The sequence below is a fragment of the Scomber japonicus genome, chromosome 8, assembly GCF_027409825.1.
Source record: "Scomber japonicus isolate fScoJap1 chromosome 8, fScoJap1.pri, whole genome shotgun sequence".
Classification (NCBI taxonomy): Eukaryota; Metazoa; Chordata; class Actinopteri; order Scombriformes; family Scombridae; genus Scomber; species Scomber japonicus.
The window spans coordinates 29,571-57,087 of record NC_070585.1 but is presented as its reverse complement, the minus strand read 5'-3'; the positions used below and the strand labels follow the sequence as shown (position 1 = coordinate 57,087).

The following is a 27,517-nucleotide window of genomic DNA, read 5'->3' as shown; positions in this document are numbered from 1 at the left end:
ACATTGCATTTGTTCAGAACATCTGGTGATATCAGCTCCATCCTCTTCACCTTCTCCCTGATCCACATCTGAAGCTCCTCTCTCGTCATCTCAATCTCATCCTCCTCCATGTTCACTTTTTTGTAGCTTTTGCCAAGTAGTTGTTCGCCTTGTGTGTGCCGTCCGGAATATCGTCCAGAGGGTCCGTCAATGGCCTGCACACCAGATGAAGTAAAGGCAAACCAACATAGATTGATGTGTGATCATCAAGAAAGACCAGAAACCTCATGCGGTTTTTCCTGTTGGGAAGCTCTGCCAGGATACCAGGGCAAAACTTGGGCTCGTCACCTGGACATTTGACCACCACACGACTACCGACAAACAGCTGAGTCACCTTTGGCACGCACTGAAAACCGATGTGATGTCCAGACACAAGCACCTTCCCTTTCTCCTCAAAACTGACTTTGTATTTCATCAGATTATCTTCCCTTTCTACAATTTCAGTGATTTTCCCCCATTTCCAGCAGATGGCCCTCCTCCTGGCCAGGACAGTCATGCCCACAGTGATCAACTGCTGTTCACATGGAACCCTTCTCCACTTCGGCCTTCAAAGTTCTCGTTTGAATATTTGTATCTTTTCTTGTGGCACACTAGGAGGGAGTAGTGTGGAGTGTATAGTCTTAGTGTCTTTGTCAGATGCAGAGGCTGACGGTTAGGCAGACTTTAATCGTAACAAAAACTCCCTGACGAGGTGACAAAAATAAACAGGGAATAATACTTTCTAGAAACAAAAAACACTCCTAACAAGGAGGGAAAAAAGGCCGATAAAACTAAGGACAAAAGAAACAGAAATTCACTCCACTAGGAGGAAAACAAAACTCTAAGAAACCAAACTTGCACTATACTAAAACTATGAACAGAAATTCACTCCACTAGGAGGAAAACAAAACTCTAAGAAACCAAACTTGCACTATACTAAAACTATGAACAGAAAATCACTCCACTAGGAGGAAAACAAAACTATATAAACCAAACTTGCACTATACTGTGAAGTATTTGCAGAGAAACAATGGTGAAACAAAAATTAAAGGGTAATGGCAAAGAAAATAGGCACAAGTAACTGAGCAGAATTAACAGAGTACAAGTGACCAAATGAAGCAGACAACGTGACTGAACAGAAAATGGCTTAAATACATTCAGGATCATTTGGAAAAAAACAGGTGACAAAAAACAAACTATTGGTAAGACACATCAGGTAATTAAAAAGGCAAGGAGTAAAGATACAAGACATAATAAAAATCATACTTTTGAAAAATGAATTAAAGAAAACATGTGAAAAGGCTGATAACTATGCAGTACTGAACTGTGGAGATAGAGCCTTAAACTATTTTTCACCCTCATTTTTCCTGATTTTCTGAGCCTGCAAAAAGCGGGTTTAAGTTAGCCGAGTTAGTAGCCAAGTTAGTAGCCAAGTTAGCAGCCGAGCTAGCAGCTGACAGCGGGATTTCAGAGGCTGATTTTTGAAGCCTAATTTCATATATTTGGCGATTTTTTTTTAAACTTTCAAATTTGGCAGGGTGGTTAACAACACACTTTTCTGTGGTATGTCAGGCTCAGAACACATATTTATTCTTACTTTACACAGACTTTAAAAATGTATGTATGTATGTTTGTATCGAAATAGATTGATATTTGGAAATAAAATGCGAAGGTCCACATTTACATCTACACCGTAACATGTCCATGTGGAACACAACACGCAATATAAAACGCATTTTAAAAGATATGAAAGTGCACAAAAACATTGCACAACACAGCATTGGGATGTCACACTGAAATAAGGCAAAAACAAGCAATTTTCAATGCATTTTTCATGAGAAAAATTGAGAAATGACAGAGCCAACTAGCTTACCACGCCACGCTGTAGTCGAAGTTGCAGTGGAGTTCCTACTTCCTGTTTATACAGGAAGTCCAAGTTTTCATCTACATATATGCATTATTTTAATAGATTGAAATTTGGAAGGTAAGTATTTTATGTGGTAATTTTAACCACTTAACGCACGCTGTTCCGTCGACGGAACGGGACGGATGTTAGGAGGTAGCCACAAGTTCTTCTGAATATTTTAAACACCAACCCTTAAACATGTATATTCATGCCGTACATCGTTGGAAAGCTTAGATTGGCCTGATTCATTCAAGACCACTCACGACTTATATGGTTGCTCACAGCCGTAATAGTATTAGCGATTAGCTCGGCTAGCCCCTGAGCTAAGTAAGAAAAGCTATAATGCCTATGTACCTTCAAAGTCTTCCCTTTATCCACAACGATCATCTTATGACTCAGGACTTTCTGTGCAGCTCGCCAAGTATCCATTCTTGTGAAATATGAAATCCGTTTCCATAAAACCGGAATACTTTCCTCAATATGTCAACATGTATTTAGTCCAACACGTAACGTAATAACACAAATAACAAACCATATACGGTCCGTTTACATCATTTCCTGACCTGCACGTCCATCTCAGAGTACACGTGACTAGATGTTTACGACCGCGAGCCTCTCCTGCTTCTGACGACACCACACAGCTTTGATTGACAGCTGTTCTAGCCTATGGAAATATTCGGTGTATTGAAGTTGATAACCTTTTAGCCAATAGTCAGAGGTTTCCAACGGTGTATGACACAAAGCTATCAAGTTTGGCTGTCCATAAACAAACTCCAAGCGTAACCGGCGTGCGCCCGGTGCGTAAAAGAGTTGAACCATATATCATTACGCACTCGGCATTTTGGTACACGGTTGGTTCTTCTTCGACTTGACATATGACTTATAGCAAAACAAACAGATAGATAGATAGATATGGCCAAACAAAAAAATATGGTTATATGTAATAATAATAATAATAATAATAATAATAATAATAATAATATGGTGTCAGCTTTCATTCAAATCATTTCTTTGATTGTAGGCAAATGGGTTGTGAAGTTATAGGTGTTTGATTGTGGTTATACAGCTTTGGTAACCAAGTGTCCATTTGGAGTCTCCAAAAAGGACCTGAGCAAAACGCATGGACATACCTGTTGAAAAATAATTCTGAAAAATTCATCTTTTGGTCTTTTGACTCCAAATTTGGACTGCATGAAGCCAAGACCTGTGGCTGTGGCCTCATTGTGTCTATATCCCGCTGAGAGGTCCCTGGATGTCTGTACACATGTCATTGTAAAGGCAAACCTATGGGCGAGTAAACAACCCCATCATTGTAACCTCTGCCACTCTTTCTCAGTAAGTCACAGAATCACACAGATACGTTTACAAGAATCCTGAGAGTGTTTCCTTTCCAATGATACCAGACACATCTCTGAGTCTCAAACTATGTGGGATCTGTGCTGCTCACAACTTGGGCATGTCGTTTAGGCTAACAGCATAAAAAACAGGGGCGTGTGTTAAGTGGTTAAGCTTAAGACACAAACATCGGATTTGGAAGCTTGATTTGACAATCCCACAAGCTTCAATGTGGTTTGAGAATCAGCTTGCTGCCTACCTCTTTCTTTGAGATATGAGCCTTTGAAATATTGCCAGATTCTCATTATACAGGAATTTGGAAGTTAAGATGAGAATCTGGAAGTATTTTGAGGCTTAATATCTCATTATTATGTGTACCTAGAGTGATGCAACCACATGTCTTTGATGCAGCGATCTGTAAGCTTGCACATGGACTTGGAATCAGCCTTTTACCCAGCTGTGTCTTTGAAATATGAGCCTTTGAAGTACTTCCAAATTCTGAAGTACCACATACATTATATGAGAATTTGCAATTTTTTTCTCTCACTTCATAACTCATCATGACATATGCCTATACTGTTCCTACCACCTGTGTTGGATGCAGCCCTCCATTAGCTTCCAAATTAACTAGGATTCATCCCACTGTCTGCTTTGATCTTTGCAATATGAGCCTTTGAAATAACTTCCATATTCTCATCTACGGGCATCATGGTAGATGAGAATATGGAAGTTTTTTCTCACTTGATAACTCATCATGACATGTGGCCTATACTGATGTTGCCACCTGTGCTCATGTATTAACATTGGCCCCATTAGAACAGATGAGAATCTGGTATGAAGAGACTGCGGATTGGAACAGCTGAAAAGTAAAACACACCTTACTTTCTCAAACATTCTATTCTTTTTTTAACATGGTCAGAACTCAAGACCATAATTCAACAACTCTTTCAAAACAGAAAACATGATTAGAACCTTTATTTTCAAACCTTTATTTTCAATTTATGGAGGAAACACTTATTTATGGGCCCAGTGGATCAGTCTGGGACGATGCCTTGTTCCCCGCCAGTGGGCTCGGTCCGGGCAGGCTTGGTCTGTGACATGGCGGTGGGTTCGGTCTGAATTCCCGCAGCGTCACCGGCAGTGGGTTCGGTCTGGGTCCCCAGGAGGGATTCATCAGAAGGCTCGATCTGGGACCCCAGGAGGGATTCATCAGAGGGCCCAGTCTGGGTCTCCACGAGGGATTCATCAGAGGGCTCAATCTGGGTCCCCACGAGGGATTCATCAGAGGGCTCGGTCTGGGTCCCCAGGAGGGATTTATCGGAGGGCTTGATATGGGTCCCCACAGTGGACTTGTTGGTGGAATTGGTCTCATGAGTGGGCTTGGGCTCGGGCTCGGGCTCGGGCCCACGCGGGAACTTGGCCTTGGGCTCGGGCTCGGGCTCGGGCTCGGTCTCTGCATACCACTGGCACTTGCTTCCAGGGTGGTTCGGGCACATGGACATGTTGTCTGGGCTTCACAAACTGGTGAAAGGTGAACAGAAAACAGACAGACTTATGGGTGTTTCTCTAGTCACTTTGAGTGCTTCACAGTTTACCCTACTTGTCACCTTCAAATTCCAAATGTCCATCTATTAACACATGAGAAAATGGAATAACCGATTCCAGATTTCAATCTATTATGACGTGGTGGGTTCGTGCTACTGCTCGGACTTTAGGATAATACTTAGCCACACCAAACACCAAGATTTCACACAAAAACTTTTGAAAAAATGTGTCTAAGCTGTTTAAGAAACACTAGAAACCAGTTCCTGCTAATTTGGACGGGCATAATCCGTCCAAATTGGCATTTTTAAGAGAGCATCTTACCTTGTGTTGCAGGGAACATGTGGAGGTGAAGTCAATATGGCTGCCGTGACCTTTAGCCTTTGACCATGTGACCAACCAAATGAGAATGTGGAATTACAAATGACAACATTTCATCTATTCCATTCTTTTAGCTGGAAAGTCTGGAAGGTAGACAAAGACAATCTGGCAAGGAGTGATTGCGCTTTTTCACAGACTGATTTCCTGGTTTCGAATCGGCTTGCCTCTGACCACATCTCTCCATCTCTGCCCTGGTAATCACGACAGCCTCTTCATCTCCTTCAGTGCTGCTGGCATTACCTTACCTGCTGCCTACTCTGCCCCCCTATGTATTCTGCCTATACCTGTTGTATACCTGTTTAGTCACCTTGCTGACTGTCTTCTATAAAGATCACTTCTAACTGCTGCCTAGTTTAGTGCTGCATTTGGGTCCTACTACTGCACACCCATTACAGATTCTTCCTGCTGTCTTTGAAATATCAGCCTTTGATAACCTTCCATATTTTCATCTTCTGTGACAATTTCTTGAACTTCATCAAAAGTCAAAGGAGGCAGACACATGCAAATTGCTCCTTGAAAAATATATTCTTTTAATATAATAATATATTATTTTAAGGTTGTTTTTAACATTCTTTTTAACATTCTTTTTAACAGTCATTTTAACATTCTTTTTAACATTCTTTTTAACAGTCATTTTAACAGTTATTTTAACATTCCTAATGTTTTTCACATTCTTTTTTTACATTCCTAATATTATTAACACTTATTACATTCCTAATATTATTAACACTTATTACATTCTTAATATTCTTAACACTTATTACATTCCTAATTCTTAAAACTTATTACATTCCTAATATTATTAACACTTATTACATTCCTAATTTTCTTAACACTCTTATTACATTCCTAATATTATTAACATTGTTTTAACATTATTTATGTTACCCTTAACATTTTAAACCAAACTTTAATGTTTTTAACAGTTTTTTAACATTATTTATATTCCTTTTAACATTTTAAACATTTTTAATGTTTTTAACATTTTTTTAACATTATTTATGTTACCTTTAACATTTTAAACCAAACTTTAATGTTTTTAACATTTTTTTAACATTATTTATATTCCTTTTAACATTTTAAACATTTTTAATGTTTTTAACATTCTTTTTTTAACATTATTTATATTCCTTTTAACATTTTAAACCAAACCTTAATGTTTTTAACATTTTTTTAACATTATTTATGTTCCTCTTAACATTTTAAGTTGAAGATAGGTTCCTCCATTTAAAGAACTGGGGATGGTTGTGCCATCTCAGAAATGTCCATGGGCTGAGGTACCCATATGGGTTCCTCCTCAGCAGTGGTCTCTGGAACACTATCTGTGGTCACAGTAAGGGCAGCAAGGGGGGCTTCAGTCTGTTTTGGCCCAGACATGGAGGCAGTTTCTTCCTTGCAGACAGATTTCTCCATTTGACGAATTGGGGATGGTGGTGCCAGATCAGTGATGTCCACAGACTGAGGTGCAGATCTGGGTTCCTCTTCAGCAGCAGCCTTTATTTTTTCAAAATAGACGTCTGCAACTTTTCTCCTCAGTTTTGTCACCACTTACCTCACATTTTGAAGGTGAGGCAATGTGCAGTTGAAGCTGTTCTCCCTGTGATTTTTTCATTTTTTTTTTTTGACGCCAGACTCTCATTTCCTCTTCAGAAGGTGAAGAGCTTGACTCAGGATCATCGTTATAGATGGGTTCTTCCGCCTCTGAAGAATCATCTGAGCCTTTCTCCGAGGAATCATCACTCTCTGCATCCCCTCGAGAGGCAGCCATTTTAAGAGCTTTCAGTCTCATTTGACGGACCTCATATCCTTTCGATTTATCCGGCAGAGCGACATAAAATCGCTCTGCGGTGGATGGATCGTGGCACATGGCCCTGGCCACCTGTTTTCTGTCCTTCTCTGAAAGGTGTTGGTTGGCCTGGAAGCCAGAGCAAATAAATACAAAAATGGACAGATTACAAATTGGAAATTCTATTGTGTTACCAGATTTTCAATTTCATTCAATGCAATTTTGTTTATATAGCACCAAATCACAAAAAAAGTTCTCTAAAGGCACTTTACACATGTAGAAAATTTATACCATATTCATCAATTAATTTAATGCTTAATTAAGTTCTTACTTGAGTGGAGACACTGCTGCGGATTTTATTGAAGTTGATTTCTCCCTCCATGCCAGCATCCACCCATGCCAGGTTGAGGAGGTCCATAGGCTTCTGAATTTGTTTTCCAGATGTTGTATGGAAAACATGTTCACTTCCTTCCCCCTGCTTACAACACTTGCCCTCGCACAGACTGGTCAGCCAACAATATTCCTCTTTGTTCAGGATTACTGCAGCTTCGCCAAATGACCTGACTGTTTTATGGTCATCCACCTTGGGAAATGAACAGAAAAATAATATGTTTCTGTGGAAAGGGTGGGGGCATATACTGTATTCAGAATATCACATGCTCCCCCTGCTTAAAAAATACAAACCAGAATGTTGTATCTGCTGTCCTTTTTCCATCGCTCACAATTGATGACATTCTCCTTGGTCATATTAATGAAGACCACAGCCCTGTGTCCGGTGAGGATGGCTAGGTAGCCCATAATGTAACCCATGAGCATGCCATGTACATTATGCTTATATCCACTGCAGGCTATGGATTCTACAAAACATACAGAACAGTACAAACAGACAAACACAAACAGATAGTTATGAATGTATAATGGACCAGTGTCCATTGGGTAGCAACATCAATACAGGCCTCCAGCATATCCGGTCAGGATGTAGGGTTGTCAGAGGGCCATGAAAGAGCTGGTAGAGGAGGCTGAAAAGGCAAGGTACTGGTTGTGGCAACAGAGGGATGACACATGGGGTGTAACACCGACTACCCCACCCCCACGGACTAACACCCAGTGCACCCCCCCCCCCACACACACACACACACACACACAGAGAATGGACCGGACCTCCCTGAAATGACTTTTTGCAGATTGGGATGTCAGAGATAGGTAAGCTGCAGGGGGAGGTGGCGAAACATCCCCAACTGTCTCCTGCCCCATTACTGGGAGATGTACTGGGTAGGGGCTAAATGGAGATTTCTGCTAACAACCCTACAGCTGACAAGGTGGAAGCTGGAAGATGTGCGGCAGACAAACATGCCATACAAAAAGAACACCTGTGCAACGTAGAAGCTACCAAAGAAGAGGAAATATAATGTGAATAGCTACTTACCAAACAGTTCGGGAATCTTTCCCCTAGCAGCCATCATGAATCTGGTTTCCTGGGCTGCAGTAAGCTGATCATCTGTGAAAACATTGTGTCAAGTATCACTAAGTTATGGGGTTCTACGGCCAAATGTCTTTAGATGACAAAATGTGTTACTACCCCAAACTCTCACTCTGGCTCAAAGGCCCACCCACTTGGCCATTCATGGCCTCCTCTGCTCTTGATGCTGGTAGTTACATGGCAGCATTGTCAATCTCATGTTTTAACTATTTTGTCACATCCTGTCTCTAGTTTATGTTGAGTTTCAGTTTGTGTCTTATTTTGAAAGATTTTCTCCTTGTGTGTGTGGTTACTTTACTTCCTATTCTGTGTGTCATTCCATCCTGAATCTAAGCTGGAAGTCCAAGTTTTCATCTGTATTATTCAATAGATTGAAATTAGGAAGTTAGGTATTTTATGTGGTCATTTTAAACTTGGAAATCATCCCACATTCCCAGTTCTTATCTATTCAATTCAATAAATTAGATTTTGGAATCATTATTACTCAAATTTTTCAATTGCAATTGTAATATGTTGTTATTTGGCGCTATACAAATAAAGATTGATTGATTGAATTTATTAATTACACATTACCAAACTGAAAGACAATGACAACATTTACCTGTCTTGCGGCGCACCACCTTCTGCCGATGAGTGACTACTTTACGCTGAACTTCAGCCAGGGCCCTCTTCAACTCGTACAGGATTCTGGTCAGGTCTTTATGTGTTAATTTACTGACACCCTGGAATGAGTTCTCCACATGTTTGAAAAACATGATGACGTTAATCATCATGTTCTTCACTGTTGTGGATGCGTAACCCTTTTGGGCCAGGTATGTCGGCCAGCTATGGAAAAAAGTGTGGAGTTACAAGTCATTCAATCATGCTTTTAATTCAAGATTCCACATTTTATACTGCAACTGGACTACTCTGACGTATCCTTCTAAATCCAAAATGTAATATATTGCACTGCATATGATAGAAAGAATACTTACGTGCGCAACTTGTCCATCTGGTTCAAAAACCTGATGTCACCCGAGATGGAGCTGGAAGGTAGGCCAGCAGCCATGTAAAGGCAAAAGCGACGAGCGTGGCTGGATGACTGCTTTGCATTGTCCCTGTCCTTCCTTCCTGTCCGTGGTCCCAGGCGAAAGCTTTCAAAGTCTTGAAGGAGCTTGTCTGCATTAAAAGTAATTATAAGTTGTAAAATCCCCAAAAAACTGTGTCAGTGTGACTGTGTATGGTGTGCTTTTGGATAAAGGAGGCCAGGCCAGGTTTGACTTCCTGCTTCAACCTTGTGTTGCTTGTAACTTGCCCCTGGTGCCATTATCAAATCTGTAGTGCTTAGATCTGAAATTGTCTGGTCCAATTATTTTTTGATCACATAATTGTTTCGCTCCTCTATCTCCCAAATGCAATTCAATTCAATTTTATTTATATAATGTAAAATCACAGAAAATGTTTTCTCAAGGCACTTTACTGAAAGAACAGGTTTAGACCATAAACTATTTTAAAGAGATCCAGCAAATCCCACCAAGACCAGTTTGGCAGGTTGCGTTGAGAGAGAAAGGGGGGGGGGGGCAAGGGGGGCATAATGACAACAATAACACTGCTAATAATAATAACGGTATGACTAATGAAATGACTAATGATGACGATTTTTTTTAAACTTTCAAATTTGGCAGGGTGGTTAACAACACACTTTTCTGTGGTATGTCAGGCTCAGAACACATATTTATTCTTACTTTACACAGACTTTAAAAATGTATGTATGTTTGTATCATGAAGCTAGTTAACTAGGCTCATGTTCCATTTTTCAGCATTAAGTGACATAGATTGAAATTTGGAAATAAAATGCGAGGGTCCACATTTACATCTACACCGTAACATGTGTGGAACACAACACGCAATATAAAACGCATTTTAAAAGATATGAAAGTGCAAAAAAACATTGCACAACACAGCATTGGGATGTTACACACTGAAATAAGGTAAAAACAAGCAATTTTCAATACATTTTTCATGAGAAAAATTGAGAAATGACAGAGCCAACTAGCTTACCATGCCACGCTGTAGTCAAAGTTGCAGTGGAGTTCCAAGCAAGGGGGGCATAATGACAACAATAACACTTCTAATAATAATAACGGTATGACTAATGAAATTGAAAAAGAAATGAAAACTTACCATATAAAAATTTGTCCATCTTCGCCATGGTTACACGTTCCCCTTTTTGAGCCGATAGAGGTGCTTTATATAGTGTACTTTTGGGGGTGGTTGCCTGTGACTGCGTCTTGAGCAAAGTATTCAGTTTTTGTTCCACGTCCTGCAGCCTAGAAAATACATGCTCAAAGTTGCCTGCACATGTTTTTGACAGTGAACCAGTCGAGTGTTCAGTCTGGCCACTCAAGTGCCCTGATAGGTTGAATGGAGAACTCCCACTCTCACATGCCACTGAACCCATGGACCCAGGCGTAGAGGTGGAATGGAGTTGGAGAATCTGAGTCATAGAAATGTTGTCGAATGAAGAGCTTGAAGACATAGAAGCAGGGGTGGAAGCAAGTGGCTGACTGGGAGGTTGATGAAGGTCACTGGAAGAGGATGTGCATTGACCAAGAGGTATAGGGGTGGAATCGATGTCAGTGGAAGAACAATTATTAGAGGATGAACTGTCAGTTGCCTGAAGACAAAGGTGAAGGTCATTGTCATCCTTCTGGGCCTCCTCCTGCTTCTGCCCCAATTCCTCATCAGTGGGCTCTTCAGACAGGTCTCCAATAGGTGCAGTAAAATCCTCTGCAATAAAGTGGAAAAGATTCATGTTGCAAATTGAAACCCTTTGGTTCCAAATTTTAATCTACACTGTCGCCTATAAAGTTGGAATAATTTTGTTTTCGGACACATTCCTCTTTTTTATTTTCTATTTATACAAATCAGTATCACATTTGACCAGGTGCAATGAGATTGATCAATACAATTTTGAGAATTTATACACTTTTTCTATCAAGAATAAATCACATTGTCACAATCATTTCACAAGAAGAAGTAAAAAATATTGTATTCCAACTTTATGGGCAACGCTGTATAACATGTTTGGTTGTTACACAAAAGCCTTAAAAATTACACAGTAGAAAGCTCAAGTTTGATTTGCGTATAGTTAGAAAATTGAAATGGATATGATGATATAAGCCTTGTCTTCAGTGTCCTAGTTACTAGGGAATCACAAGTAATATTAACACAACATAAGTACCGTATGGATTGGTAATCTCCATGTCCAACGTGGAGACAATAGGCTCATCGGTGTTGGTATCCCTCAGTGCAGCAATTGCTTTCACTATGACTGCTCTCTTGGCCTGCTTCATGATTGGTTCTCGCTCCTATTAACATAAAATTACTTATTATGGGGCGGCTGTGGCTCAGGAGGTAGAGCAGTTGTCAACCAATCGGAAGATTGGCGGTTTGATTCCCGGCTCCTCCATTCCACATGTTGATACTTAACCCCAAAATTGCTTCCGTTGCTGCAGTGTGTGAATGGTTAGTTTCTCGTTGATGAGCAGGTCGGCACCCTGCGTGGTAATCCCTGCCATCATTGTATGAATGTGTGTGAATGGGAGAATGAGATGTGGTGTAAAAGCGCTTTGAGTGGTCATAATGACTAACAATAATGACAGTCCATTTACTATTTATAACATTAAACTAGCTTTAGATGGAAAAAGCATTAAATTGACAAAAGAGCTTGCAAACGTTTTTCTTTTCTTATATTAAAAACAATGTAATATACTTACATCTGCGGATATAATCCCGTGTGTGTCTACTAAATGCTTATCAAGGCGGATAAGCTGTTTCTTTGAACATATGTTGCAGTCCAACCTTTCTGTAGTTCTGTGTTAGAAAATGAAAAAAAAAGAGTCCAGAAAATCCATGCAAATAACATGACTTGGTATTTAGGAATAAATACAAAAAAAAATGTATCTTAATCTCACCGTGCATTCCCATATTTCATAAGCAGGCGAAACTCCTGTTTATTTGGAATAGTGTGTGACACTGTAAGGTGTTGCCTCAAGTCCATAAAGCTTCCAAAACACATCCCACACAGTTTACGACTCTGTGGTACCTGTGGTAAGATACCAGATTAAGGCCCTGCAACTGTGACGAGTGACTTTTTGTGTCCGGATGTGTCCATGATACTTCAATCACTTGCAGTTCTTTTGTTTCTTTACTTAATTTCATTTTAATGGCTTTGACACATATTTCCTCAGTCTCCTGTTACCTTCATCTGTGCAGATCTCTGGACTTCCTCCTTCCCTCTTCTGGGCTCTGGACACTCCGTAATGACGACGATATACCTCCCTCAGAAGGGTCCTTTGGTTGTTCAGAATGAAGCTGGTTCCCTCTGTGTCTGAAATAGCCCTCTCCATTCTTCTCACAGGTGTTTCGTGATAAGTCAGAAGTATATCAGACAACAATATAAGTAATAGACAGTTTATTGCAGGCTGTTCTGACACCCCTTAATTAGCCTGGGGAAGTCAGCCTAACAAAACAAGCAGTTACAAGCAGCCTTTTGTGGTCTTACAAAAATGCAAAAGGCAGAAATGTACCATGACAAATTTGCTTAAAGTCCATGTTAAGTCAATTCATTGATTTACTTCTAAACATATTATACATGTTGGAAAATGGTTACAGAAAACATGTGAAAAGGCTGATAACTATGCAGTACTGAACTGTGGAGATAGAGCCTTAAACTATTTTTCACCCTCATTTTTCCTGATTTTCTGAGCCTGCAAAAAGCGGGTTTAAGTTAGCCGAGTTAGTAGCCAAGTTAGTAGCCAAGTTAGCAGCCGAGCTAGCAGCTGACAGCGGGATTTCAGAGGCTGATTTTTGAAGCCTAATTTCATATATTTGGCGATTTTTTTTTAAACTCTCAAATTTGGCAGTGTGGTTAACAATACACTTTTCTGTGGTATGTCAGGCTCAGAACACATATTTATTCTTACTTTACACAGACTTTAAAAATGTATGTATGTTTGTATCATGAAGCGAGTTAACTAGGCTCATGTTCCATTTTTCAGCATTAAGTGACATAGATTGAAATTTGGAAATAAAATGCGAGGGTCCACATTTACATCTACACACTAACATGTCCATGTGGAACACAACACGCAATATAAAACGCATTTTAAAAGATATGAAAGTGCAAAAAAACATTGCACAACACAATATTGGGATGTTAAACACTGAAATAAGGCAAAAACAAGCAATTTTCAATGCATTTTTCATGAGAAAAATTGAGAAATGACAGAGCCAACTGACTTACCATGCCACGCTGTACTCGAAGTTGCAGTGGAGTTCCTACTTCCTGTTTATACAGGAAGTCCAAGTTTTCATCTACATATATGCATTATTTTAATAGATTGAAATTTGGAAGGTAAGTATTTTATGTGGTAATTTTAACCACTTAACGCACGCTGTTCCGTCTACGGAACGGGACGGATGTTAAGAGGTAGCCACAAGTTCTTCTGAATGTTTTAAACACCAACCCTTAAACATGTATATTCATGCCGTACATCGTTGGAAAGCTTAGATTCTCCTGATTCATTCAAGACCACTCACGACTTATATGGTTGCTCACAGCCGTAATAGTATTAGCGATTAGCTCGGCTAGCCCCTGAGCTAAGTAAGAAAAGCTATAATGCTACATACCTTCAAAGTCTTCCCTTTATCCACAACGATCATCTTATGACTCAGGACTTTCTGTACAGCTCGCCAAGTATCCATTCTTGTGAAATATGAAATCCGTTTCCATAAAACCGGAATACTTTCCTCAATATGTCAACATGTATTTAGTCCAACACGTAACGTAATAACACAAATAACAAACCATATACGGTCCGTTTACATCATTTCCTGACCTGCACGTCCATCTTAAAGTACACGTGACTAGATGTTTACGACCGCGAGCCTCTCCTGCTTCTGACGACACCACACACAAGCCAATCGGTGTTTAGGATTAGGCAGTACACGTCTCCAAAGGCAATGAGGACATGTGACCGACAACAATGACGACATGGCTTTGATTGACTGCTGTTCTAGCCTATGGAAATATTCGGTGAAATGAAGTTGATAACCTTTTAGCCAATAGTCAGAGGTTTCCAACGGTGTATGACACTAAGCTATCAAGTTTGGCTGTCCATAAACAAACTCCAAGCGTAACCGGCGTGCGCCCGGTGCGTAAAAGAGTTGAACCATATATCATTACACGGTTGGTTCTTCTTCGACTTGACATATGACTTATAGCAAAACAAACAGATAGATAGATAGATATGGCCAAACAAAAAAATATGGTTATATGTAGTAATAATAATAATAATATTAATAATAATATGGTGTCAGCTTTCATTCAAATCATTTCTTTGATTGTAGGCAAATGGGTTGTGAAGTTATAGGTGTTTGATTGTGGTTATACAGCTTTGGTAACCAAGTGTCCATTTGGAGTCTCCAAAAAGGACCTGAGCAAAACGCATGGACATACCTGTTGAAAAATAATTCTGAAAAATTCATCTTTTGGTCTTTTGACTCCAAATTTGGACTGCATGAAGCCAAGACATGTGGCTGTGGCCTCATTGTGGCTATATCTCACTGAGAGGTCCCTGACCCCTAACCCTGAGAGGTCCCTGAATGTCTGTACACATGTCATTGTAAAGGCAAACCTATGGGCGAGTAAACAACCCCATCATTGTAACCTCTGCCACTCTTTCTCAGTAAGTCACAGAATCACACAGATACTTGTACAAGAATCCTGAGAGTGTTTCCTTTCCAATGATACCAGACACATCTCTGAGTCTCAAACTATGTGGGATCTGTGCTGCTCACAACTTGGGCATGTCGTTTAGGCTAACAGCATAAAAAACAGGGGCGTGTGTTAAGTGGTTAAACTTAAGACACAAACATCGGATTTGGAAGCTTGATTTGACAATCCCACAAGCTTCAATGTGGTTTGAGAATCAGCTTGCTGCCTACCTCTTTCTTTGAGATATGAGCCTTTGAAATATTGCCAGATTCTCATTATACAGGAATTTGGAAGTTAAGATGAGAATCTGGAATTATTTTGAGGCTTAATATCTCATTATTATGTGTACCTAGAGTGATGCAACCACATGTCTTTGATGCAGCGATCTGTAAGCTTGCACATGGACTTGGAATCAGCCTTTTACCCAGCTGTGTCTTTGAAATATGAGCCTTTGAAGTACTTCCAAATTCTGAAGTACCACATACATTAGATGAGAATTTGCAATTTTTTCTCTCACTTCATAACTCATCATGAAATATGCCTATACTGTTCCTACCACCTGTGTTGGATGCAGCCCTCCATTAGCTTCCAAATTAACTAGGATTCATCCCACTGTCTGCTTTGGTCTTTGCAATATGAGCCTTTAAAATAACTTCCATATTCTCATCTACGGGCATCATGGTAGATGAGAATATGGAAGTTTTTTCTCACTTGATAACTCATCATGACATGTGGCCTATACTGATGTTGCCACCTGTGCTCATGTATTAACATTGGCCCCATTAGAACAGATGAGAATCTGGTATGAAGAGACTGCGGATTGGAACAGCTGAAAAGTAAAACACACCTTACTTTCTCAAACATTCTGTTCTTTTTTAACATGGTCAGAACTCAAGACCATAATTCAACAACTCTTTCAAAACAGAAAACATGATTAGAACCTTTATTTTCAAACCTTTATTTTCAATTTATGGAGGAAACACTTATTTATGGGCCCAGTGGCTCAGTCTGGGACGATGCCTTGTTTCCCGCCAGTGGGCTCGGTCCGGGTCCCCGTAGGGTCACCGGCGGCAGGCTTGGTCTGTGACATGGCGGTGGGTTCGGTCTGAGTTCCCGCAGCGTCACCGGCAGTGGGTTCGGTCTGGGTCCCCAGGAGGGATTCATCAGAAGGCTCAATCTGGGTCCCCAGGAGGGATTCATCAGAGGGCTCAGTCTGGGTCCCCACGAGGGATTCATCAGAGGGCTCGGTCTGGGTCCCCAGGAGGGATTTATCGGAGGGCTTGTTCTGGGTCCCCACAGTGGACTTGTTGATGGAATTGGTCTCATGAGTGGGCTTGGGCTCGGGCTCGGGCCCACGCGGGAACTTGGCCTTGGGCTCGGGCTCGGGCTCGGGCTCGGTCTCGGTCTCTGCATACCACTGGCACTTGCTTCCAGGGTGGTTCGGGCACATGGACATGTTGTCTGGGCTTCACAAACTGGTGAAAGGTGAACAGAAAACAGACAGACTTATGGGTGTTTCTCTAGTCACTTTGAGTGCTTCACAGTTTACCCTACTTGTCACCTTCAAATTCCAAATGTCCATCTATTAACACATGAGAAAATGGAATAACCGATTCCAGATTTCAATCTATTATGACGTGGTGGGTTAGTGCTACTGCTCGGACTTTAGGATAATACTTAGCCACACCAAACACCAAGATTTCACACAAAAACTTTTGAAAAAATGTGTCTAAGCTGTTTAAGAAACACTAGAAACCAGTTCCTGCTAATTTGGACGGGCATAATCCGTCCAAATTGGCATTTTTAAGAGAGCATCTTACCTTGTGTTGCAGGGAACATGTGGAGGTGAAGTCAATATGGCTGCCGTGACCTTTAGCCTTTGACCATGTGACCAACCAAATGAGAATGTGGAATTACAAATGACAACATTTCATCTATTCCATTCTTTTAGCTGGAAAGTCTGGAAGGTAGACAAAGACAATCTGGCAAGGAGTGATTGCGCTTTTTCACAGACTGATTTCCTGGTTTCGAATCGGCTTGCCTCTGACCACATCTCTCCATCTCTGCCCTGGTAATCACGACAGCCTCTTCATCTCCTTCAGTGCTGCTGGCATTACCTTACCTGCTGCCTACTCTGCCCCCCTATGTATTCTGCCTATACCTGTTGTATACCTGTTTAGTCACCTTGCTGACTGTCTTCTATAAAGATCACTTCTAACTGCTGCCTAGTTTAGTGCTGCATTTGGGTCCTACTCCTGCACACCCATTACAGATTCTTCCTGCTGTCTTTGATATATCAGCCTTTGATAACCTTCCATATTTTCATATTCTGTGACAATTTCTTGAACTTCATCAAAAGTCAAAGGAGGCAGACACATGCAAATTGCTCCTTGAAAAATATATTCTTTTAATTTAATAATATATTCTTTTAAGGTTGTTTTTAACATTCTTTTTAACAGTCATTTTAACAGTTATTTTAACATTCCTAATGTTTTTCACATTCTTTTTTTACATTCCTAATATTATTAACACTTATTACATTCCTAATATTATTAACACTTATTACATTCTTAATATTCTTAACACTTATTACATTCCTAATTCTTAACACTTATTACATTCCTAATATTATTAACACTTATTACATTCCTAATGTTTTTAACATTTTTTAACATTATTTATGTTACCTTTAACATTTTAAACCAAACTTTAATGTTTTTAACATTTTTTTAACATTATTTATATTCCTTTTAACATTTTAAACATTTGTAATGTTTTTAACATTCTTTTTTTAACATTTTTTATGTTCCTTTTAACATTTTAAACCAAACCTTAATGTTTTTAACATTTTTTTAACATTATTTATGTTCCTCTTAACATTTTAAGTTGAAGACAGATTCCTCCGTTTGACGAATTGGGGATGGTGGTGCAAGGGGGGCTTCAGTCTGTTTTGGCCCAGACACGGAGGCAGTTTCTTCCTTGCAGACAGATTTCTCCATTTGAAGAATTGGGGATGGTTGTGCCAGCTCAGAAATGTCCATGGGCTGAGGTACCTATATGGGTTCCTCCTCAGCAGTAGTCTCTGGAACACTATCTGTGGTCACAGTAAGGGCAGCAAGGGGGGCTTCAGTCTGTTTTGGCCCAGACACGGAGGCAGTTTCTTCCTTGCAGACAGATTCCTCCGTTTGACGAATTGGGGATGGTGGTGCAAGGGGGGCTTCAGTCTGTTTTGGCACAGACATGGAGGCAGTTTCTTCCTTGCAGACAGATTCCTCCGTTTGACGAATTGGGGATGGTTGTGCCAGATCAGTGATGTCCATGGGCTGAGGTACCCATATGGGTTCCTCCTCAGCAGTAGTCTCTGGAACACTATCTGTGGTCACAGTAAGGGCAGCAAGGGGGGCTTCAGTCTGTTTTGGCACAGACATGGAGGCAGTTTCTTCCTTGCAGACAGATTCCTCCGTTTGACAAATTGGGGTTGGTGGTGCCAGATCAGTGATGTCCACAGACTGAGGTGCAGATCTGGGTTCCTCTTCAGCAGCAGCCTTTATTTTTTCAAAATAGAAGTCTGCAACTTTTCTCCTCAGTTTTGTCACCACTACCTCACATTTTGAAGGTGAGACAATGTGCAGTTGAAGCTGTTCTCTCTCTTTTTTCATTTTTTTTTTTTGACGCCAGACCCTCATTTCCTCTTCAGAAGGTGGAGAGCTTGACTCAGGATCATCGTTGTAGATGGGTTCTTCCGCCTCTGAAGAATCATCTGAGCCTGTCTCCGAGGAATCATCACTCTCTGCATCCCCTCGAGAGGCAGCCATTTTAAGAGCTTTCAGTCTCCCTTTCGATTTATCCCGCAGGGCGACATGAAATCGCTCTGCGGTGGATGGATCATGGCACATGGCCCTGGCCACCTGTTTTCTGTCGTCCTCTGAAAGGTGTTGAATTCAATAAATTAGATTTTGGAATCATTATTACTCAAATTTTTCAATTGCAATTGTAATATGTTGTTATTTGGCGCTATACAAATAAAGATTGATTGATTGAATTTAATAATTACACATTACCAAACTGAAAGACAATGACAACATTTACCTGTCTTGCGGCGCACCACCTTCTGCCGATGAGTGACTACTTTACGCTGAACTTCAGACAGGGCCCTCTTCAACTCGTCCAGAATTCTGGTCAGGTCTTTATGTGTTAATTTACTGACAACCTGGAATGAGTTCTCCACATGTTTGAAAAACATGATGACGTTAATCATCATGTTCTTCACTGTTGTGGATGCATAACCCTTTTGGGCCAGGTATGTCGGCCAGCTATGGAAAAAAGTGTGGAGTTACAAGTCATTCAATCATGCTTTTAATTCAAGATTCCACATTTTATACTGCAACTGGACTACTCTGACGTATCCTTCTAAATCCAAAATGTAATATATTGCACTGCATATGATAGAAAGAATACTTACGTGCGCAACTTGTCCATCTGGTTCAAAAACCTGATGTCACCCGAGATGGAGCTGGAAGGTAGGCCAGCAGCCATGTAAAGGCAAAAGCGACGAGCGTGGCTGGATGACTGCTTTGCATTGTCCCTGTCCTTCCTTCCTGTCCGTGGTCCCAGGCGAAAGCTTTCAAAGTCTTGAAGGATCTTTTCTGCATTAAAAGTAATTATAAGTTGTAAAATCCCAAAAAAACTGTGTCAGTGTGACTGTGTATGGTGTGCTTTTGGATAAAGGAGGCCAGGCCAGGTTTGACTTCCCGCTTCAACCTTGTGTTGCTTGTAACTTGCCCCTGGTGCCATTATCAAATCTGTAGTGCTTAGATCTGAAATTGTCTGGTCCAATTATTTTTTGATCACATAATTGTTTCGCTCCTCTATCTCCCAAATGCAATTCAATTCAATTTTATTTATATAATGTAAAATCACAGAAAATGTTTTCTCAAGGCACTTTACTGAAAGAACAGGTTTAGACCATAAACTATTTTAAAGAGATCCAGCAAATCCCACCAAGACCAGTTTGGCAGGTTGCGTTGAGAGAGCAAGGGGGGGGGGGGGGCAAGGGGGGCATAATGACAACAATAACACTGCTAATAATAATAACGGTATGACTAATGAAATGACTAATGATGACGATTTTTTTTAAACTTTCAAATTTGGCAGGGTGGTTAACAACACACTTTTCTGTGGTATGTCAGGCTCAGAACACATATTTATTCTTACTTTACACAGACTTTAAAAATGTATGTATGTTTGTATCATGAAGCTAGTTAACTAGGCTCATGTTCCATTTTTCAGCATTAAGTGACATAGATTGAAATTTGGAAATAAAATGCGAGGGTCCACATTTACATCTACACCGTAACATGTGTGGAACACAACACGCAATATAAAACGCATTTTAAAAGATATGAAAGTGCAAAAAAACATTGCACAACACAGCATTGGGATGTTACACACTGAAATAAGGTAAAAACAAGCAATTTTCAATACATTTTTCATGAGAAAAATTGAGAAATGACAGAGCCAACTAGCTTACCATGCCACGCTGTAGTCAAAGTTGCAGTGGAGTTCCAAGCAAGGGGGGCATAATGACAACAATAACACTTCTAATAATAATAACGGTATGACTAATGAAATTGAAAAAGAAATGAAAACTTACCATATAAAAATTTGTCCATCTTCGCCATGGTTACACGTTCCCCTTTTTGAGCCGATAGAGGTGCTTTATATAGTGTACTTTTGGGGGTGGTTGCCGGTGTGGTTGCCTGTGACTGCGTCTTGAGCAAAGTATTCAGTTTTTGTTCCACGTCCTGCAGCCTAGAAAGTACATGCTGACAGTTGCATGCACATGTTTTTGACAGTGAACCAGTCGAGTGTTCAGTCTGGCCACTCAAGTGCCCTGATAGGTTGAATGGAGAACTCCCACTCTCACATGCCACTGAACCCATGGACCCAGGCGGAGGACTGGAATGGAGTTGGAGAATCTGAGTCATAGAAATGTTGTTGAATGAAGAGCTTGAGGACATAGAAGCAGGGGTGGAAGCAAGTGTCTGACTGGGAGGTTGATGAAGGTCACTGCAGGAGGATGTGCATTGACCAAGAGGTATAGGGGTGGAATCGATGTCAGTGGAAGAACAATTAATAGAGGATGAACTGTCAGTTGCCTGAAGACAAAGGTGAAGGTCATTGTCATCCTTCTGGGCCTCCTCTTGCTTCTGCCCCAGTTCCTCATCAGTGGGCTCTGCAGACAGGTCTCCAATAGGTGGAGTAAAATCCTCTGCAATAAAGTGGAAAAGATTCATGTTGCAAATTGAAACCCTTTGGTTCCAAATTTTAATCTACACTGTCGCCTATAAAGTTGGAATAATTTTGTTTTCGGACACATTCCTCTTTTTTATTTTCTATTTATACAAATCAGTATCACATTTGACCAGGTGCAATGAGATTGATCAATACAATTTTGAGAATTTATACACTTTTTCTATCAAGAATAAATCACATTGTCACAATCATTTCACAAGAAGAAGTAAAAAATATTGTATTCCAACTTTATGGGCAACGCTGTATAACATGTTTGGTTGTTACACAAAAGCCTTAAAAATTACACAGTAGAAAGCTCAAGTTTGATTTGCGTATAGTTAGAAAATTGAAATGGATATGATGATATAAGCCTTGTCTTCAGTGTCCTAGTTACTAGGGAATCACAAGTAATATTAACACAACATAAGTACCGTATGGATTGGTAATCTCCATGTCCAACGTGGAGACAATAGGCTCATCAGTGTTGGTCTCCCTCAGTGCAGCAATTGCTTTCACTATGACTGCTCTCTTGGCCTGCTTCATGATTGGTTCTCGCTCCTATTAACATAAAATTACTTATTATGGGGCGGCTGTGGCTCAGGAGGTAGAGCAGTTGTCAACCAATCGGAAGATTGGCGGTTTGATTCCCGGCTCCTCCATTCCACATGTTGATACTTAACCCCAAAATTGCTTCCGTTGCTGCAGTGTGTGAATGGTTAGTTTCTCGTTGATGAGCAGGTCGGCACTCTGCGTGGTAATCCCTGCCATCATTGTATGAATGTGTGTGAATGGGAGAATGAGATGTGGTGTAAAAGCGCTTTGAGTGGTCATAATGACTAACAATAATGACAGTGCATTTACTATTTATAACATTAAACTAGCTTTAGATGGAAAAAGCATTAAATTGACAAAAGAGCTTGCAAACGTTTTTCTTTTCTTATATTAAAAACAATGTAATATACTTACATCTGCGGATATAATCCCGTGTGCGTCTACTAAATGCTTATCAAGGCGGATAAGCTGTTTCTTTGAACATATGTTGCAGTCCAACCTTTCTGTAGTTCTGTGTTAGAAAATGAAAAAAAATGAGTCCAGAAAATCCATGCAAATAACATGACTTGGTATTTAGGAATAAATACAAAAAAAAATGTATCTTAATCTCACCGTGCATTCCCATATTTCATAAGCAGGTGAAGCTCCTGTTTATTTGGAATAGTGTGTGACACTGTAAGGTGTTGCTTCAAGTTCACAAAGTTTCCAAAACACATCCCACACAGTTTACGACTCTGTGGATAATTAAAAACAAGATACCCGATTAAGGCCCTGCATCCTCAATAAACTATCAAAGTACACTCCCTATTGATATTTACTTACCATCTTGTCAACCAGGTAATGTGGACCACCTGCGATGCCTGTGCATTTGGAGGGATTTGAGAAGGAGGTTATAATGTGGAACAATGGAAAAAGTCTCAATCAAACAATAAAAACATTTTCAAGTGTTCAGCTAGGACAACTTGCAAATTCCAGTGGTATAATACTTAATCAGGGTGAGCCACAACAGTAGTAGATACCAGCAATACTGTGAAGTATGTGCAGAGAAACAATGGTGAAACAAAAATTAAAGGGTAATGGCAAAGAAAATAGGCACAAGTAACTGAGCAGAATTAACAGAGTACAAGTGACCAAATGAAGCAGACAACGTGACTGAACAGAAAATGGCTTAAATACATTCAGGATCATTTGGAAAAAAACAGGTGACAAAAAACAAACTATTGGTAAGACACATCAGGTAATTAAAAAGGCAAGGAGTAAAGATACAAGACATAATAAAAATCATACTTTTGAAAAATAAATTAAAAAGTCATTTTTTCTTTCCAGTAGATCACACTGTGACGAGTGACTTTTTGTGTCCGGATGTGTCCATGATGCTTCAATCACTTGCAGTTCTTTTGTTTCTTTATTTAATTTCATTTTAATGGCTTTGACTAGGCATGGGATGATAACCGTGTTCAAGGTATACCGCGATTTGAAAAACCACAATAACCGAAACCGACAAATTTTCTGTCATACCGTTCCTAAGTTATGAGCAATTTTTTTGTCTGGTCAAAGACAAGAAGTGCTGGTCAAAGACAGGAAGTGCTGGTCAGTAATCCCTCAAGTGGTGCAGCTGCAGCGTAGACTATCACAACCCCTCACACTGTCATTACAGTGTATATTCAGATTAAATTAACATGTCTGTCTTTATTTTTCTTACTTTTAGGAACATTTTAGAGCTGTAATCGCAATACCGCCATACCGTGAAACCGTGATATTTTTTTCTTATGGTTATCATACCGCCAGAATCTCATACCGGCCCATGCCTAGCTTTGACAAATATTTCCTCAGTCTCCTGTTACCTTCATCTGTGCAGATCTCTGGACTTCCTCCTTCCCTCTTCTGGGCTCTGGACACGTAATGACGACGATATACCTCCCTCAGTTGGTACTTTGGGCTCATAGGGTCCTTTGGTTGTTCAGAATGAAGCTGCTTCCCTCTGTGTCTGAAGTAGCCCTCTCCATTCTTCTCACAGGTGACACATTCACATACTATATTTCCATCCCCAAAAAAGTTGGCCCCATAGTAACATGTGATCTCCTCCCCAGGTGAGATGGGTCTAATCACTTCAATATAAGCAATATTTTTCTCGCCACCGAGGAACTTGCAGTTTGGTTTGCAGTCATGATTGATAAAGGTTGCAGGCCCAAGCCACAGCTGAGCACAGCCTTTGCGAGTAGAATACATGACACTGAAGTCATTGACTCCTGCCCTCAGCAAAGCACTATGAGCAGGTGTTAACTTGGCCATGCAGCCCACTAGGACCTCCACACGCTGTCCTCCAAACCAGTGCCTTGTAGAGATTACCTTTGCCCCATTGATTTCTGAAGAGTATCTATCACAGGACTCAATTTTGACACCACTGTCTAGCAGGAAGGCACTGAGATAGCGATAGACATGTTGCCTCAGTAGCTCCTGACGATGGCTTTCCATAGAATTAAAATAGTCACCAGCCAGTCCGCCCACTGTCAACGCCTCGAATGTTGAGTTAAAGTCATGTGTACTTTGAAATTGCACAAGGGCCTCTTTGAGATTATTCCAACACTGTATCTCTGGTAAAGGACTATTATTCATTTTATGGGTGCAGAAGCCCAGCAGGGGGTCCAGGACCAATTTGGTGGCAAGGTCATCAATCTCGCACAGCTCTGTCACACTGAGTCCAGCCATCGTCTCGTTCCATCAGGATACTGGAAGTCTTTTGTGATAAGTCAAAAGTATATCAGACAACAATATAAGTAATAGACAGTTTATTGCAGGCTGTTCTGACACCCCTTAATTAGCCTGGGGAAGTTAGCCTAACAAAACAAGCAGTTACAAGCAGCCTTTTGTGGTCTTACAAAAATGCAAAAGGCAGAAATGTACCATGACAAATTTGCTTAAAGTCCATGTTAAGTCAATTCATTGATTTACTTCTAAACATATTATACATGTTGGAAAATGGTTACAGAAAACATGTGAAAAGGCTGATAACTATGCAGTACTGAACTGTGGAGATAGAGCCTTAAACTATTTTTCACCCTCATTTTTCCTGATTTTCTGAGCCTGCAAAAAGCGGGTTTAAGTTAGCCGAGTTAGTAGCCAAGTTAGTAGCCAAGTTAGTAGCCAAGTTAGCAGCCGAGCTAGCAGCTGAGAGCGGGATTTCAGAGGCTGATTTTTGAAGCCTAATTTCATATATTTGGCGATTTTTTTTTAAACTTTCAAATTTGTCAGGGTTGTTAACAACACACTTTTCTGTGGCATGTCAGGCTCAGAACACATTTATTCTTACTTTAAACAGACTTTAAAAATGTATGTATGTTTGTATCATGAAGCGAGTTAACTAGGCTCATGTTCCATTTTTCAGCATTAAGTGACATAGATTGAAATTTGGAAATGAAATGCGAGGGTCCACATTTACATCTACACCGTAACATGTCCATGTGCAACACAACACGCAATATAAAACGCATTTTAAAAGATATGAAAGTGCAAAAAAACATTGCACAACACAATATTGGGATGTTAAACACTGAAATAAGGCAAAAACAAGCAATTTTCAATGCATTTTTCATGAGAAAAATTGAGAAATGACAGAGCCAACTGACTTACCATGCCACGCTGTAGTCGAAGTTGCAGTGGAGTTCCTACTTCCTGTTTATACAGGAAGTCCAAGTTTTCATCTACATATATGCATTATTTTAATAGATTGAAATTTGGAAGGTAAGTATTTTATGTGGTAATTTTAACCACTTAACGCACGCTGTTCCGTCTACGGAACGGGACGGATGTTAAGAGGTAGCCACAAGTTCTTCTGAATGTTTTAAACACCAACCCTTAAACATGTATATTCATGCCGTACATCGTTGGAAAGCTTAGATTCTCCTGATTCATTCAAGACCACTCACGACTTATATGGTTGCTCACAGCCGTAATAGTATTAGCGATTAGCTCGGCTAGCCCCTGAGCTAAGTAAGAAAAGCTATAATGCTACATACCTTCAAAGTCTTCCCTTTATCCACAACGATCATCTTATGACTCAGGACTTTCTGTACAGCTCGCCAAGTATCCATTCTTGTGAAATATGAAATCCGTTTCCATAAAACCGGAATACTTTCCTCAATATGTCAACATGTATTTAGTCCAACACGTAACGTAATAACACAAATAACAAACCATATACGGTCCGTTTACATCATTTCCTGACCTGCACGTCCATCTTAAAGTACACGTGACTAGATGTTTACGACCGCGAGCCTCTCCTGCTTCTGACGACACCACACACAAGCCAATCGGTGTTTAGGATTAGGCAGTACACGTCTCCAAAGGCAATGAGGACATGTGACCGACAACAATGACGACATGGCTTTGATTGACTGCTGTTCTAGCCTATGGAAATATTCGGTGAAATGAAGTTGATAGCCTTTTAGCCAATAGTCAGAGGTTTCCAACGGTGTATGACACTAAGCTATCAAGTTTGGCTGTCCATAAACAAACTCCAAGCATAACCGGCGTGCGCCCTGTGCGTAAAAGAGTTGAACCATATATCATTACACGGTTGGTTCTTCTTCGACTTGACATATGACTTATAGCAAAACAAACAGATAGATAGATAGATATGGCCAAACAAAAAAATATGGTTATATGTAGTAATAATAATAATAATAATAATAATAATATGGTGTCAGCTTTCATTCAAATCATTTCTTTGATTGTAGGCAAATGGGTTGTGAAGTTATAGGTGTTTGATTGTGGTTATACAGCTTTGGTAACCAAGTGTCCATTTGGAGTCTCCAAAAAGGACCTGAGCAAAACGCATGGACATACCTGTTGAAAAATAATTCTGAAAAATTCATCTTTTGGTCTTTTGACTCCAAATTTGGACTGCATGAAGCCAAGACATGTGGCTGTGGCCTCATTGTGTCTATATCTCACTGAGAGGTCCCTGACCCCTAACCCTGCCCCCCCAACCCCTAACCCTGAGAGGTCCCTGAATGTCTGTACACGTCATTGTAAAGGCAAACCTATGGGCGAGTAAACAACCCCATCATTGTAACCTCTGCCACTCTTTCTCAGTAAGTCACAGAATCACACAGATACTTGTACAAGAATCCTGAGAGTGTTTCCTTTCCAATGATACCAGACACATCTCTGAGTCTCAAACTATGTGGGATCTGTGCTGCTCACAACTTGGGCATGTCGTTTAGGCTAACAGCATGAAAAACAGTGGCGTGTGTTAAGTGGTTAAACTTAAGACACAAACATCGGATTTGGAAGCTTGATTTGACAATCCCACAAGCTTCAATGTGGAAGCCTAATTTCATATATTTGGCGATTTTTTTTAAACTTTCAAATTTGGCAGGGTGGTTAACAACACACTTTTCTGTGGCATGTCAGGCTCAGAACACATATTTATTCTTACTTTACACAGACTTTAAAAATGTA

General features: G+C 40.2%; 1 protein-coding gene and 1 long non-coding RNA gene across 2 annotated transcripts; both read right to left on the bottom strand.

Annotated features, from left to right (window-relative positions):
* Nucleotides 1–22,698: 22,698 nt before the first annotated feature.
* Nucleotides 22,699–24,006, bottom strand: LOC128363335 (uncharacterized). The gene is made up of 3 exons (XR_008321662.1): nucleotides 23,899–24,006; nucleotides 22,877–22,914; nucleotides 22,699–22,788 (listed from the first exon to the last, which is right to left on the bottom strand). It is a non-coding gene; the product is annotated as an uncharacterized LOC128363335 (long non-coding RNA).
* Nucleotides 24,007–24,025: 19 nt separating this feature from the next.
* LOC128363463 (histone-lysine N-methyltransferase KMT5C-like) lies at nucleotides 24,026–24,763 on the bottom strand (the record flags this gene model as incomplete). Its single annotated transcript, XM_053324465.1, has 1 exon — nucleotides 24,026–24,763. A coding segment is annotated over exon 1 (738 nt), but the record flags the coding sequence as incomplete, so codon positions are not given.
* Nucleotides 24,764–27,517: the final 2,754 nt, after the last annotated feature.